A 17,503-nucleotide genomic window follows, 5' to 3' on the forward strand; every position below is an offset into this window, starting at 1 on the left:
GAAAGGGTGCAAGAAATGATTGCGGATGAATATTTCCTGGAGGGAATCTGTACCCAAGGTTTCTAGTATCAGCCATGCAGGGTGGATGAATGCCATACCAGTAGGCAGGCCCTTGAGAGTTTATCTGATAATTTGATGCAAAATTTCTCAATGTGAGATTACTAAATAATTTAGTGTATGCCAGGATTTTAAGGTTGGGTCACTTGCCAGTATGTACATATTTTTTTAGGATTGTAGACTTCTGGTATTTGTAGAAGTTCCAGGTTTAATCCATCATGGCCATTTCTTGATTTTGTATACATTCAAAGAAGGATGAAGATATTGCAGTAGTTGCTTCCACTCTGAATCTAAGAAGTCAGAAGAATGGAAGTCAAGGTTAACATATCTGCTTCAAGATATGAATTTTGAAAGACTGTATCCTAGATCACATTTTAACCAACATAAAGAATGTAATATTGGACCCACCCAATTTCTTTGTAGTTCTCCAATTTATCTTCTGTTTTCCATTCCAACTCATGCATACTTCAACCATATTAGGATATTTTACATTTAATGAGGAGCAGGGACATTTGGAGTTTCCATATATATATATATATATATATATATATATATATATATGATTTAACCATCTTGGCCTCTTGAGTAAAATTTGGAAGTAAAATATTTTTTCCATTATTAAATTGCCTCATCATTAGGCAAGTCATCATGTATATGTCCAAAACTAATTTCTCATCATTCAAAGCTGAATTTCTCATTCATTGAGAGAGGGCAATATAGAACAATATAATTTTTTTCAACTTCTAGAGACAATTGTGAATTATTACAGAGGCTAGTTATATTGAACATGGAATAATTTGAGATTATATATATTAGCAATATTATTGGATACACAATTTTTTTTAATCTTCAAAACTAGGTAGCACTACTCAGTAGATTCTGCAGTGATAGACATCCAATTTCTCTAATGCAAAAGTTCTCAAATTTAGTGTGCACTAAAATTACCTGAAGAGCTTGCTAAACACAGATTGCCAGACCTTACCTCTAGAGTTCTGATTCAGTGGGTCTGGGGTGGGCCTGAGAATTTGCATTTTTAACTAGTTCCCTGATGATGCTGATGCTGCTGGTCCACTGCTCTAATGTATCATCCACGTAGTTCCCAGCTGTCTAATCAGAGCCATAAGCAGTACGCAGTATGGATGCACTTTCCATCTTAGTTAAGAAAGCATTAATGCTAAAGGATATAGGTTTGATGAAACGAAGAGAGGGAGGCATCATCAGCATATTGATGTAATTCTGATTCCAAATGTCTTTCAGGCTCCCTTGTGGCCTCACACACATACTAAATAGGATGCTACTGACAAACTAGCGCTTCTCAGCCGTGGGTCCTTAGGGAAACCAGCCAATCACTCAGCACTATCCTCTAAGAAGATGAGGAAAAATCTGTTAATAATTCCCTCCAGTACTTTCTGCAAGCTTAAATAGGTGAGATTAAATTTCACAGGATAACAGAATCCCCCAAAATGCTGGTATTAAAAGCTGTTGACAGATCAGATAAAACTGCAAGAATGCTTTAGGCGGTTGGGAATCCCTAAAAGGAGGCATGAAGGTCAGGACTCAACAGACCTGCTTGAGTTGATAAATTCAAAGACTAAGGTTGGAGAAGGATTTTGTAGATCTTGTTAATTATTACTGAAAAGGATATGGTACAAAATTAGTTTTAATATCATGCCCCATGCACAAAGAATATTGTAAGAATCTATTGTACATATGTTCAATTTCCAAACAGCAGCAACATTTAATAGAGCCTTAAGTCTCCTATATTGTCATGGAGTCTCTATAGTATTCCTTAGGATCTCTTAGATTCCCCCTGTTTGTTTGTCAAGGTGTTAACTGGTTTAACTTTGATGTACCAGTTTCCCATCTTTTCACTATTCAGAGGGTCAAGTGTCTTGATAATTCGTGCTACTTTATCATTACAGTAATAGGAATACTCATACCGGATTGTTTGCTGTCACAATTTTTTTTCTTTATCTGTTAGTGTAACTCTGAAATAATACATTTCTATATGAAAACTTGCCTTTTCACTGAATCCTTCTGATATATTCCAGCAGGCCCCATAATGGATCACTCTTGTGGCATGACTTGCAGGCCTCTATCAGAAAGATTTAATATCAAATGACCATGCTAAAGCTTTATAAGTTTTATTCTGTATATCTTGTTAGCTAAACATGCATTTTTCTGCAAATAACTGATACTTCCTAGTTTTTATTCAATAACAAGAAATATGAAACTGGGATTATTTTTACAAAATGACCTCTTAAAACTGAAAAATTTAATTTCACTTTGTAAGGGTGTTGATTACAACAGCTCTTCAGTATTTGGCACCTACACATCATTTGAGTGGCTCTTCTTCATGGAAAGTGATCAGAGAGATATTAGTATGGTTGGCTATCTGTGAGTAAACTAAAAACAAACAAATAAATACATACGAACTCTCTAGGTAAACAAAGTTTGTTAATAATGTTGGGAATTCCCTGGTACTAAGATAGTAAGTACATCTTTCATATTTATGATGACAGGAGAATGACATACCAAGACAATGAAAATTATAAAAATTCAATGTAGTGTTAGGCTCCGTGGTACATGCCTGTAATCCCAGAAGCTCAGGAGGCTGAGGAATGAGGATCAGAATTAAAAGCCAGCCTCCACAAAAGTGAGGTGCTAAGCAATTCAGTGAGACCCTGTCGCTAAATAAAATACAAAGTAGGGCTGGGGATGTGGCTCAATGGTTGAGTGTCCTTGAGTTCAATCCTAGTTACCCCCCCTCAATTTAATATGGTATGAAAAATTAGTGTGAAATAGTCAAAAACAAACTAACTAAAAGTTGAAGCACTTAGTTCAAGGTTATGTATTCTAGTCTGAGTATGGTCATCTATAAAATTAGTGTTGTAAATACATCAGTGTTTCTTCCATTCCCCAAGTTTTATATTTTTAGTATTTAAAGATGTGAGTGATATAGAATTTGGACAAGAAGGCTCTCTCTCTTCATGGAATGACAACTCTATATTGAAAGTTTTTGCAGTATCTATAAATATCACACTAGAAACAAGTTTCAATTAATGTATCCCAGTTAGTTGGTGAGTTAAAATCTATCATATTCAAGACACGGATATACCAAAGAAACTGACAGATGATGTTGTCAGAATTCTAGACAATCTATGATAATTCAGATGGGGCATGCTGCAACTAAGTCAGAAGCCAGATAAATCTTGTGCTCATTCAAGGTTATGTATTTTAAAAGTTATTAAAGATATTTTCAAAATTCTGTGGGATTGTTTTATGCTTACTAGGAATATCTGCATAGCTGGAAACTTTGTACCTTTTAAAAATGTTTTCAAATCTCATTTCACATATATGTATATACTATATATATATACACATATATATACACACACACATACATATATACACATATCTGTATGCATGTGTGTGTATTTGTGTGTATATATGTCAAGCCTATCTAACAATAATGTTTGTTATTGTATTAACTTCTTTGTGAAAATGAGAATCCCTCTTTATTCTGCTTTCTAATGTCTTCTTTTCTGATTAATAAATAAAAATATTAAAATGTAATTTTTAGAGCTTATTAAGTATACATCAGTTAACATATACCATTCAAATGACAAAAATAAAACCATACATAAATTATCAAAAAGAACTTATCATTCTATTTAAAAATTATTTTTAAGTGATGGATTTATTCATTATGGGTCTGCCCAAATGTCATTTTCTTTTTGAATACTTCCTTAATTCCCTCACAAATTAGTTTTTCCCTCCTTTGTGCTTTGTGGCTCTTTATGCTTCCTGCTAGTATAGAACTTATCTCATAAGGTAACTATTATTTTTTATTCATCCCTTAAGTTAAATTGCAGTCTTCATCCATGCATGGTTCTTTCCACTTGGCATCTGACTTAAAATATCAAACAGTCTTGAGTTCAGTGCAGCAGATCAGTGACATATGTTGATTAAACGAATATATTAAGGGCATCAAAATTCTCTTTGGAAGACTTTAAGTGAATATTAAATATGGAAACTACATAGCATGTATGTATCTCAAATTATCAATTCCTTTTACATAAATAATTATTTTTAAAATTGAACTGTGAAAATCATTAGTTTCTCATGATATAATATCAAACTAATATTAAAAGCACATTAAAAATAATTATCCTTGGTTCCAGTCTCTTAAAAGATAACTGAAGATAGGGAAAACAAAGAAAAAGAAAATATGACCAAGCAATAAATTAAAAAGTAAGAATTAATTTAAAAAAAGGTATAAAATCAGAGTGGTTTCAGACATTGAAGAAGAAGACAGGATCCTGATTTGAAGAGAATTCACTGGTGTTTCACCAGTGAAAAAGATATTTTGAAAACACCAAGATATGTAGGACATAATTCTATAAGATATTTCAATAGCAGCCAGGAATTCTTGACTTCAGCACAATCTAAGATGAGGAGTAATAAGAGCTAGGCAGGTTTAAGAAAATGTCATCAATTATAACCGAATGATGTTTTAAAATATTTCATTTTCTTTGAAGAGATTTATTTTATGATAGCTGTGCAAAGGCATTCTAAACCTCTCAAGTAGGCCTAACTTTGCATTTCTGGGGTTTACCACTCAAACAGTGACACAATAAAACTGGTAAGGACTACTTTTATCCAATGTGTAGTAGAACTCACATTTGGAGAAATGTTTAGGTTCAAGATTCTTCCATTTTGAAGAGTTTGAAGTGAAAACATATCATGAATCTAGCCACTTAGTCCATAGCAGTTACTAAAAGAAGGAACCTCCACTTAGCAAACTTTTTGCATAGTTAAAATAATTATTGCAATTTTGCTTGTATTGTCCACAGATTAGTAAATAAGTCAAATTTTTCTGTATCCTATTACTGTGAATCTATGTGCCAAAATTATAAAATATTTTAAAAACTGCTTAGTAAATTAAGGAAGATGAGATCTTGATAGGTGGACAGAATTTGGTACCTTTCCTTCATCCTCCTTTTGGAGAAATAAGATAACTAGAAGATTGGATTGTGAAATCAAACTCATGAATTAGAGAAAGAATTTGTATCAAGCTTTTTAAATAATTTTAAGGTTACAAATAAATGCAAGGTGTCAGGCAAAAGAAGAGAGGAAATGCGGGCTCACCAATGGGGATCTGTTCTACCCCAGATTAACGTGTCATTCATAAATAATGTGAGTAGCTTCATCCACAAAAGAGCTGCTTCAGTTATGAAGCATCCAGTTTACATTCAGTTATATCCTTATGTGACTCCATATAGAGCTTCAACCCATTGTTTTCCATTCTGTTTGCCTCAGCAGTCCTGACCTAGCAGGTATACCCTACCAAAAGCATTCCACAAGTAAAGAGGACTCTCCCACTTGAGAATGTCAATAGTTTCCCAATAGCATGTTTACAAGGGTTAACCAAGTCACTTTCATGTTTGAGCTAATCTCTTTTACCTCATCTACATACTTTTCTTCTCCAAAGGAAAGATTAGATTTCATACCAGAATTTTGTTGTTAACTAATTCTTTCCCAGAGATTAATTCCTATGTATCCTTCAAGATTAGCTTCACAGTTAGCTTATATAGTACCTTATCTAGGCTGCCCTTTCTTGACCTGTAATACTAGTGTGAATTTTTTTATGTGCCATTACAGTACAGTATGTGTGCTCAAGATAAAGATTCTTACTTGACTATACTTTACTAAGGTCCCTGAACCTTCTCTAAGACCCACCTCTGCATTTCCTTGTAAAATCCAGTTTTAGCTAAGACCTATGCTAAATCAGTGTAGCAAGAAACCTTTATCCTTGATATCTGTCTACCCTTGATATACCTTAGTTGAGAGTTTAACTGCAAACACAGCATGAGCAAGTAGGAATTTAGCCACAGAGAGGCTAGTGGACAAAAAACAGATTCTTTCTAAAGACAGGATGAGGTGCTCAGACATCACCTCAGGTATCATAGGAAATGAGGAACCAGATTAGGTACCAAGTGTGATCATATATTGAGAGTAGAGGATTTTCCCTAAACTGACTTGACAAGTTTTGTAAGAAATCTTGGAAGTGTACAAATGAACCTAGGAGAAGGTTTAGGAATTAAAATTTTGGTCAAGCAAGTAATTTCTTAAAGAAACATTTCAGTTTATTTAAATTGTTAAGCAGAATGAGAAATCTAATTTTTAGCTAGTACCAGAGAATGGATTTAACTGGTGCTTAAGAAAACAGATTCTAAATAGGATCCCCAGAGACAGAAAAGGGGCAAAGCCCTAATATAAGCAAATAAAACTCCTGTTTCAAATAATTAAAAAATTCATTTATACTACACATTCCTTTTCTAATAGTTAGAAAATGCAGATTTAACAAAGGTAGCCATATTCTATATACAATACCAAATATAACTATGCAAATACAATAAACTGTCAGTCTGTTACCCACAATCCCACTGTTTAGCTCTCAAACCTTAAGTCCCTGAACTGAATAAAGATTAAAAAGGGTTAAAAGTTTTAAAAAGCTACTGCCACATTCCAGATAAAAGGATGCAACCCGTACATTAACCTAACAACAATAGATTTAACCTAAAACTTTTCAAAAAACCTGTAACATCATTGCATTATTTTTTAGTGGAAAATTAGGGATTATTTGACAATATTGTCAAGCAAATAGTTTTGTTTCTTTGTCGTGTTATCACAGTGAACACAGTGGCTTATTATCTTAATCTGGGAGATATTTAAAGGTGGGATTATTTTATTAATGCAGCACCTAACATTGTTTTTTGGTACATAAGAGGTACTTAATAAATGTTTTGTTAAATTTATGCCTGAATGGAACTGTATAGGTATAAATGCTTTAAGTATATACAATAATTTACTGATAAAATGTGATAATGGTTTTTTAGGATTACCACTGGCCAAAGAAGATTACCAAATTTTTTATTCCATATAGCATTTTTGAAGTCTTTCTATTCTTACAGAATTGGTAAACTATTAAATGCATTGCTATCAGAGAATAATTTTTTCAAATAATAGTATTTCTTCATTTTGCTTCTTAAACTTTGTCATATTAGAAGTTATTCCAGAATTTAATGTATGCTGGCTTTCAGTTCTGCTCATTATAGTTTATAACCTATGCTTACTTTGCCTATATGCAATCTAAAAATGAGTTGACATCATGCTTTTAATTATAGTAAATTAAGTTGTTTCATAATTTCTACAGTATGATGCCTGTAATATTAATCAGACCAAATCATCACATTACATAAAGTTAATCATTAAAATGATGATCGTTATTGCATGCTATAGCACACTATTTTTATTTCACTCAGCATCAACCACATATCTTTCTTGCATATTGAAGAGAAAATCAAAGCTAGGAAAAATGGTTTTTTTCCACCATCCTTATACCATGTGCAAAGCAAGTGACAAACTGATTTATAGAACCTAAACAATGAAACCTTATAGTTGCTTACTACTTTATTCCCCTGAGTGATTACTAATAGTGATAAGGACAAGAAAGGTTTTCAAGTATGCTTGATACACCATTTGTCCCTCATAAGAAAGGGCTCCATCAAACAAATGTGTGTGTGTGTGGAGAGAGAGAGAGAGAGAGAGAGAGAGAGAGAGAGAGAGAGAGAGAAGAGAAGAGAAGAGAAAGAGAGAGAGAGAGAGAGAGAGAGAGAGAGAGAGAGGTGAGCATTCCATGAACAGAAATACTCATATGCCAAATTTGCACAGTTTCTTAATAACTAAAATCTAGGTGTCATAAATCAAAATTGCTGATTACTAATGACTATTGAAAAACATTGGGTGTTAAAAGGCACTAACACTGAGACCTGTGAATTATTTTTCACAGATAGCTAATGCAACTTGAATAACAAAACATTAAGTCTTTTGCATGTGGTTAGAACTACTGATTAATCTGCTCTATCATTTTCTGATGGCTGAGTAACTGACAACTGAGGAGGAATACCATTTTCTTTTATATTTTTATCCTCACAATGTAGGATGATCTGGCCACGCAGAAGACTCTGCATTCCCCATTTTAATTGCATTAGGATGGGTTGAATTTTCATTCAATTTAATGCTAGATGAGTGTCCTTTCATTAATTTGAATATCCTCCAGATTTCATAATAATTTGTCATTTTCCTGGTAAATAAGACTTTGTTTAAGATCTACTCTATGCCAATCATTTTGATAGACACACATAGATTGAGCTGTGTTCTATCTTGATGCCCCTCCATGGGGCATATTGACTAGTGTATATTCTGATTTTTTGGCATCCCTATGAGTGTCCATTTGCTTATTCTTACCAACTATTGATTATTTGAATATCACTTCTGGACACTGGGGATAGAAAGTTAAATTAGATATTCTTTCACGCTTTGTTTTTTTGTGAGGGAGTTTACTATTTAGCAAATAAACTTAGTTAACTAAGTGATATTTAGTTTTCCACTTTTTATCCTGAGATAATGTGTTCTATGTCTCTCTTCTCCACTTTGCAAAGTAATACTCATTTTGTTCCAAACTTAACACTTTCTCTAGATTCACAGAGTCTTCATCAACTCATTAACAACATTGGGTTCAGAACGCCAGTCCTTAATTCCTATATTTCATGACTGGACAGTATCTCTGCACTTACTTAGACTGGGAAGCTCAACTCATCTCTTCATACTGAGCACAGCCTTTATCTAGTCAGACAACCTCTTGATCAACGACTAGATTCATTTCTGTTCCATTTTGCCTTGTTGTATGTACAGCCACTAGAATCATAAGTCACATTCTTTCATGCTCTGTGTTCTGTAGTTGTCCTACTAATGGAGAACAAATAGAATTCAGTTGCAATTTAGTTTCAGCCAAATTAGGGTTTCAGCTAAGCTTTGCCTTTCTTTAATATGTCTTTGTTATCTCTGAGTCTGTTTCTTTTTACAGCTTGAGTATCCCTTATCTGAAATGCTTAAGACCAGAAGCTTTTCAGATTTGGGGTTTATTAAAAATCTGGAACATTTGAATATACATAATGAAGTGTCCTGAGGATGGGACCCAGGTTTGAACATGACATACGTTTATGTTTCATATACAACTCATACATGTAGCCTGAATGTAATTTGAAACAACACTTTTGCATGAAGATAATTTCAAATAATGTTTTTTTAGTATATCTAAAAACACTTTGAGACCAACACATAAGGTTATGTATAGAATTTTCCACTTCTGACACCTTGTCAGTGGTCAGAAGTTTGGGATTTTTCAGCATTTTGTTTTTAAATTTTCAGACAAGGAATAGTCAGCCTGTAATGCTTTCTCAGTATACTGGTATTCAAGTGAGGTCAGAAAGAAACAGAGTGTCTGAGGCTGAGTACTAAATCTCTAAAGGCATACTTATTCAATGTGTTGTATTGTCCTTTTAGTTACAATGGAGAAACAAAGTTGGTTTGAATTTAATTATTTTTTAGTCTATTCTAATTTGTTATATTTATGATTCATATTACAAATATAGAGCAGATTTTTTCATATCTCTGGTTGTACACAAAGTAGTGTTACACCATTCTTGTCTTCATACATGTACTTAGTGTAATGATGTCTATTTCATTCCACGGCTTCTCCTACTCCCATGCGCCCTCCCTTCCCCTCTTACCCCTCTGCTCTATCCAGTGTTCCTCTAATCCTCCAATGTTCCAATCCCCAACCCCATCATGAATCAACCTCCTTATATCAGAGAAAACATTCCACATTTGGTTTTTTGGAATTTGCTAATTCACTTACCATTATATTCTTCAACTTCATCCATTTACCTGCAAAGGGCATTATTTTATTCATTTTTATTTCTAAATAATATTCCATTGTGTATATATACCATATTTTCTTTATCCATTCATCAACTGAGAGGCTTCTAGTTTGGTTCCACAGTTCAGCTACTGTGAATGTTTACTGCTATAAACATTGATCTGGCTATGTCCCTGTAATATGCTATTTTTAAGTCCTTTGGGTATAGATCAAGGAGTGGGATAGCTGGGTCAAATGGTGGTTCCATTCACAGTTTCCCAAGTATTCTCCATATTACTTTCCATACTGGCTGCACCAGTTTGCAGTTCCACCAGCAAAGTATGAGTGTGCCTTTTCCCACACATACTCACCAACATTTATTGTTGTTTGTATTCTTAATAGCAGCCATTCTGACTGGGGTGCGATGAAATCAGAGTAGCTTTGATTTGCATTTCTCTAATTGATAGAGATGTTGAACATTTTTTCATATATTTGTTGATTGATTGGATATCATCTACTGAGATGTGTCTGTTCAATTCCTTGACCCATTTATTGATTGGATTATTATTATTTTTTTGGTGTTAAGATTTTTGAGTTCTTTATATATCAAAGAGATTAGTGCATATGGTAAAAATTTGCTCCAAAAATGTAGGCTCTTCATGCACCTCACTGATTGTTTCTTTTGCCTCTAAATTACTCTATAATGTGTATCTCCCTCACCCTCTCCCTTTCTACTTCCTAATTAGGAACCTTTCTGTCCAGAGGTCTTTTGTGTATTGCACTCTGGTGGCTGCGCACCTGCTGTGGAGGGCTGTTTTGTATTGGGCAGCCACTCTGCGGAGTTGGCTGCTGCTGGAGATTGGGGGTATTAGAAACTATGTGTACCTGTCTATCCAGTGTTTCAAATAGCTTGTTGTCCCAGCTATAGATGGTGATGGAGGTGACCCAAGATGAAGGCTGCTGCTTTCAGCGATGGGGTTTTGGGTCAGGTGGGTGGAGCCAGGTGATAGCATTGTGCGAACCTGTCAGAGATGGGTCTGTAGTGTGCAGTGTTGTGGCTGTTGGCTTTCTTCAGAGCCTGTGAATTCCCCAGTGCAGGCAGGCTATCTTGAGTAGGGGACTATGGCAGTAGCTGCTGAGTCCCAAGATGTAGGCAACCAGGGAAGTCCCACTGGTAGATGGGGGTCTACTTGGGAGTGGTGACTGGAGTTCCTGCGTGTTGACAGTGACTGAGTGTTCTGCGCGGGAGTGGTGTCTGGGAATTCTGCACGCTGGTGCTGATGCCAGTGGTTCCACTAAGGTACCCTTGAGACCCGTGTGGGCGAGTAGTCCCAGTCGAGAGTCTGGCAGCTCTAATGCTGAGATTGGGACCCTGCGCAGCACCATGGCAGGGATTAGCAGTGGAGGGGGTCCTCTATAACTCTAAGCAAAGCAGTGTTCCCACTTGTTGAGACCTGGGTCACAGAGTGTCACAGAATGCAGGACTGCCATCTTGGATCCCTCTGAAATAAAATATTTTAATAAATAAAAACTAGGTGTTATAAAGTATCTTCAATGTGAAGATGAAAATTTACATATAAAACACGTTTAAAAACCCATTATCAATATTATAATTTTTATCTCATTAGATAGATTAATTAAATAGATGCTGATGTAAATTCCTACTTGTTATTATATCTTAAGATTTTATTTTAAAATCTTAAAAAAGTTTTTGATGTTAGCTGAACCTAATTTTTGTTTCCCAAATTTAGTACCAATTTCTCAAAAAGTATGAGATTATCTATATATAATAATAGGTAGTAAGAATTAGTACACAAGAAAGTTAGAATAGTACAAACCAGTCCCTAAATCAGTCTCCAAAAATGTGTGGCATAGTTTTATATTTTATGTTCCCCACAGAAAATAGAACCATTATAAATACACATGGTATATTGATTTATTTAAATCGTAAACATTTAATGTTGTTATTCAATCAAGTGTGGCATTATCATTAAAATTTAGCATCACCTGACATTTTGGAAATACAATAAACTTGTTTATATTGATAAGTTATAAGGTGTTACATTATGCAAATATGACAGAATAGATACAGAACATATATCTTACATACTGGTACCATTTTTATTTTGTAATTCAAATTATTTAAGAATGGTTTGCCTTCTAGAAATCATACAATTTTATTTTATAGGAAATTAAAGAGGGGTCTCAGATTTGTCTTTGTCCTTCATTTATTTAGACTTTTTTTTTAATTGAACTACCTTTTTTTTTTTTTTTTTTTTGAAAACACAGTCTCAATGCCAAGCTGCAGTGAATACTTGAATGGTTGTGGGAAAAGTAAATTCAGAGAATAGCAACTATGTATAAATAACTTTGATTTGTGAGTTCTATAGACCAATCCTTTTTTAGGCACTTTACATTTCTGACTTATTCTAAATAGCATTACATACTAGTTAATTAGATACTGTTATCCCCACCTTACATACAAGGAACCTGTCCCAAAGAAGCAGTAGAAGCACGTTGGAAACCTGATTTAATTTCACTTACTTATAATCTCCCTCTTTAAGGACTTACCAGTTTTGGAACCACTGATTTGTGTTACTACTGGCATATCTATTATTTTATTTTTATTTTTATTTTTATTTTTTTTGTGGTACTGCAAATGAAACCTAGGGCTTTGCATAGGCCCCACAATTGCTCTATCTTTGAGCCTATATCCAATTGCTCTACCCCACCCTATATCTGTTATTCTTTCTATTATGAATTTCTTAATTTAATGATGAAAAGGGAAATGCATATATAAATTATGTACATGGTTCAATTTTTAAGACTTTAAAGGGAAATGCTTTGAAAATAACCTAAATAAGACATAGACTGAATAGTGTCATGCAAATATATAGACTAAGATTTCCAAACTGTTTATTTTATATTCTCTCCCACCTTGGGAGTCTTTTAAAGTACTTTTTCCTAATCATAATTCCCTTATAAATTTAATACCATAGATTTGCTGTGTACCTGTTTATGTGCTATAGCTCTTTGGGGCAACATTACTATCATTGAGAAAGCATGGTATAGACTACTGAAGATTTGAGTCAGTTAGCTATAGTCTAATAAGACAGTGACTCACAAAAGAGCATCCCCTGGACCAGAAACAGGGCATCAGCTAGGATTTGTTTGGCATGCAAATTCTCAGGCCTTACCCAAATCTTCAGAATTAGAAATTCCAGAGGTGGGTGGCGCCATGCAGTCTCTTTTAATAAGCCCCCTGGTGATTCTGATGTGTGCTGAACTAGGTAACTCTGGGTATTGACAGGTTTCTGAAACATGAGTCCAACATTGAACAAGTTACTTTATTTCTTAGTTTTTCCATCTTTATTCAGCTCACATAACTCTTGATTTGACACCTCACACACGTACCTTCTCAATTTCACTCATCAGAGGTCCTACTGAGAATCCACCTGGATTCCACATGGATAGAAAAAGCATCTTCAATAGCACTTCTCTACTTTGAAAAAAATGTTTTAAGAACAGTCAACATACTAGATCAGATTACATTGACAAAGACCTTCATCCCCCCGCCCAAAGTGGAAAATAATCAAATAAATAAATGTTAACATTCTATGTAAATCAGTATCTTTATATAGATATGAAAAACCAGAGTATCTTATTCCTCATTTTATGGCAGAACAAATTTTAGAAGAGACAGGGAAGAAATGGAAATTCGTCAGGAGGAGTGGGCTTGTTTCTCTTTCTTCAGATTTACATTTAAATATTTGCACTTTTATAAAAGGAAGAATTTGTTAAAAGTATTTCTTAGTTCCACAGTTTTTCTAGCTTTCTTTTCTTCTACATACTATTCTAATCTGTACTTGCACAGATTGGCTCACCCACTTCATTGACTTTTTTCCAGCTTCAATATGCACAACCTGTTAATAATTGGAATATTTATTTTCAAATGTGGCACAATTTAAAAGAAAGCTTAATTTATAGGAATAAAAGCATAAGAAGACCAGGCTACTATAGGCAGAAAACTCATACATCACCTACAATAGGGCATGCAAAACCTAGAATGTGACAAATATCTTAAGATGCCATGATCTATAAACTTTCATTCCAGTTCCAATCAAAGACTCCTTGACTTAGGGATTTGCCAAATGTGAATAGCTGATAATGGAAACTCAGTGTTGGTACAAGAAAAAGCTTCATGTTGACTTAAATATTACATGTGTTAGCATCTATATTTGAAATAAAGTCAAATATTGTATAGATTTTTTAAAAATCTTCAAGTGTTTTTTCCTCCATTCTGTTTTGTTTTAGATGGAGCTGGCTAAAGAAGAAAAGTGTGAATTTTTACCTTTCCTTTCCCCACGGAAAGTTATAGTAAAAGGTGGAAGAATTGTTGCAATGCAATTTGTTCGGACAGAACAAGATGAAGCTGGAAAATGGAAAGAAGATGAAGACCAGATAGTCCAACTGAAAGCTGATGTCGTCATCAGTGCCTTTGGTTCAGTTCTGAGTGATCCTAAAGGTACATTGCTTGGGAGATGAAATGTGTTATGCAATTGCCTGTTATTTTAGTGCCCCAATAGTTTCCAGCTTTCAGGAAATTGATTTTCACCTAAACACCCATTTTTCTTCTTCTGGTGAGGAGTACAAGCGATCTTGATATAAAGTACTTAAAAGTTTTCATTAACATGCATATAGAATTATTTTTAAAGTGGTAAAAAGAAAAAAGAACATTAATCTTTCTTTTAAGCTGACAGCCAAAACACATATTCCACTTTATAAAGACGTTTGCCTTCTTTTCTATTTAGCAATGATTGTTTCTTCAACTGGACTAATTTAAGAAAATATAGCAGAGGTTGGAACAGCCAATCTTCAATGTTGCAGACAAATAAGGATCTAATGAATGACCAAAACCAAAATTCATGTTTATTACCATAATTATGCCAAACCCATCACCAGAACATCAACTTTATCAAATTATAAAGTTCACAAAGTCCCTTTTTTAATCTGGATGGCATAACCAGATGAGCTAAGGAAGAACAAAATGCTTAAAAATGCAATGGAAGAGAAAATGTTTTATATAGCATTTTAGTTGAATAGTTCATTGTGTTATACTTCCTCTACATTTATGTTTAGTACCTTTGTGGCCTATCATTGATGAAAGTTGTAATACCAAGGCACTTTGATTTGGCAAATCCTCTGCCTTTTAATTCACACTGTTCAAATGACAACATTTCTGAAAGGGAAATAAAAGATGTTTTTCTAGCTAAGAGATGCATTAGGAAAATGATAACAAAATATCGAAACCTGAGGATTCCTGTGATGTACTACTATACCCATGCAAAAAGTATGTATTGTGTCTGAAACAGGAACAGATGCATTCCTGCAAATGTGCAGTTTTATGCAACAGATAAGTAAAAATTGAACTAGTCATTAAGATATTTTATCTGTAGGATAACAAACTTCTTGGTATTTTGAAACACCCAGATGTTTAATGTCATCAAGATAAATGTTTTCAAATAGCTGGATGATGGCCTGAATTTGTCACTTTTCATCTAATGTTTATATGCTATGTAAACATAGTCACAGTGTAGTTTGTTTATTCATTAACTGAGTTCAAACAGGAAAAAAAGAACAACGTGTAAATTGCATTCAATTATCTAAAAAACTCATAATGTTCTTACTACTCTACATACCACCAAAAATTAAGTAAAATGGTAAATCACGTTTAACTAGAAATTTTGTTGATGGGTTAACTATCAAAGAATAATTTGGCTCCCCTATCTAAATTTATGTTCCACAAATGGCAATGCTAATATAAAAAGAAAAAGTATCTTTCCCTAAACAAACCTAAGTTATTAATTCAGACACAGAAAACAGCTTTTGTAATCCCAGATTTTGATGTTTATGCTTATATGTGTTTGTGTTTTTAATGTGTAAATAGATTGATAGAACTTCATATATGTGAAGAATTAGAGGTTTAATTTAGTACTTAACATATGAAGTAAAAGAAACACTTGATCTATTTATTGATAAAGCCATTGCAGAACTTGTCTCTGTATTTTATCCCAGTGTTCCAATGTTCGACATGTACTATCTCTTACCCCACATAAGTTTTGAGAAGTCAAGGAAAACATAGTTTTTCACTGTGCTTTGCACCACCTCCTGATTTGAAATAACAAACCACCTGGAGAAATGATTCTTAAATAAAAATCCCCTGTTTTACCAGGGACCCGAATATTTACATGAACGGGGAGCAACTTTCCAAGTGAAAGGAGAGCTGGAAGAGTTCGAATGTTAAATTGCATTCATGCTTTTCTGTTCCCATCCATATACTTCTCAGCTGTTTTTAGATGGAAAACATTAATGAAAAAGGAAGGGGCAGCAGTTTTTGTTAAAGTTGATCAGGAAAATTTTTACTAAATGACATGTTAAAATCTTAAAATACTAATTTCATAGTTAGAAAACTCTTACATACACACACATATTTAAGGTATGGTGAAAAAACAGTTTGCTGTAAGAAAGCTATCCATTTAGGTAAGATGAGATGATATTCATGTTATCCCTCTTCTACCTCAAATACGGTCCCCTCTTAATACCCATGTGGCAAGACTTCTATATAATGCCTATGTGATATCTATTTAAATATTTTGTCTCTAACTCTCCCTTAAAATGCCAGTTCTTCTTTTCTACTCCCTGTCTTTCCTCTTCCAACCTCACTTTGCACAGACCCTAATGAATTGATGGCCAAAGACAGTAATATCTTTTCACTCCTATTCACTTTTCTGCATTTGACAATGTTAAATATTTCTTTCTGTTTTAAATGCTCTTCTCCAATCACTTAACCTTTCAGTAGCTCAGTTTCTCCATATATAAAAAAACAAACAACAACAACAACAAAAAAAAAACAAATAAAGCATAATAAAACCTTCTCTCCCTACCTCTTAGGACTTGTTAGATCAAAATTAAGTAATGTGAAGTGCTTTGAAAATCAAATTGTAACACACTATTATTATCACACTCCGTTTCCCAGCTTTTTCTTCTAGCTGTTCACTTCTAAGCCCATCACTGGGTGCTGTCCCTCCTCCAACTATTACTTTTTAGTTCTTTGCAAAGTTCAGACATTAGCTATTTTTTTCTTCCAAATATATTATTCATTCAGTGAGCCGACTGTGTCGTTCATTCATTCAGATATTTGTTGTAATCATTCCTCAAAACATGTTAATGATCCAGATGTGGTAATAAAGGAGGATCCCAAGTTCAAAGCCAGCCTAAGCAACTTAGCAATAATCTCCTTCGAAATAAAAAAAAATAGAAAGGTTGGGGGTATGGCTCAGTGGTTAAGCACTTCTGGGTTCAAACCCTGGTACCAAAATAAAAGAAAGAAAGCAACATATTAATAAATTTATTTTGAGTACCAGTTTGGTGGCTAGACTTACAGTAGTCATGATTTCACTTCTGTTTACACTGTCTCTGAAATCTAGTTTTTCATGTCTCTGAAAACCTCTTTTTGTCTCATATTTATGTTTATGTATGCAATAAGTACTTAGTGAGTATCTGGTTAATGCCAGAAGCTAAATTGTTTTCTGAAGAGTACAAAGATGAATGAGTCATTTCCTGTACTTGAGAACTACACAGATGGGGAATGGAGCAGACCTATAAACTACTAATTGCATT

At 34.0% G+C, this 17,503-nt stretch overlaps 1 protein-coding gene across 2 annotated transcripts in view; it reads left to right on the plus strand.

Moving 5' to 3' along the window:
* The window catches only part of DPYD (dihydropyrimidine dehydrogenase), an 824,864-nt gene that overhangs the window by 350,387 nt on the left and 456,974 nt on the right, over nucleotides 1-17,503 (plus strand). For both annotated transcript variants that reach the window (XM_081305920.1, XM_081305921.1), the window contains one exon: nucleotides 14,138-14,348. In XM_081305920.1, the coding sequence (XP_081162046.1) occupies nucleotides 14,138-14,348 (211 nt within the window). The remainder of the gene's footprint in view (nucleotides 1-14,137; nucleotides 14,349-17,503) is intronic.

The sequence above is a fragment of the Spermophilus citellus genome (assembly GCF_964194105.1).
Source record: "Spermophilus citellus genome assembly, chromosome: 9".
Taxonomy (NCBI): Eukaryota; Metazoa; Chordata; class Mammalia; order Rodentia; family Sciuridae; genus Spermophilus; species Spermophilus citellus.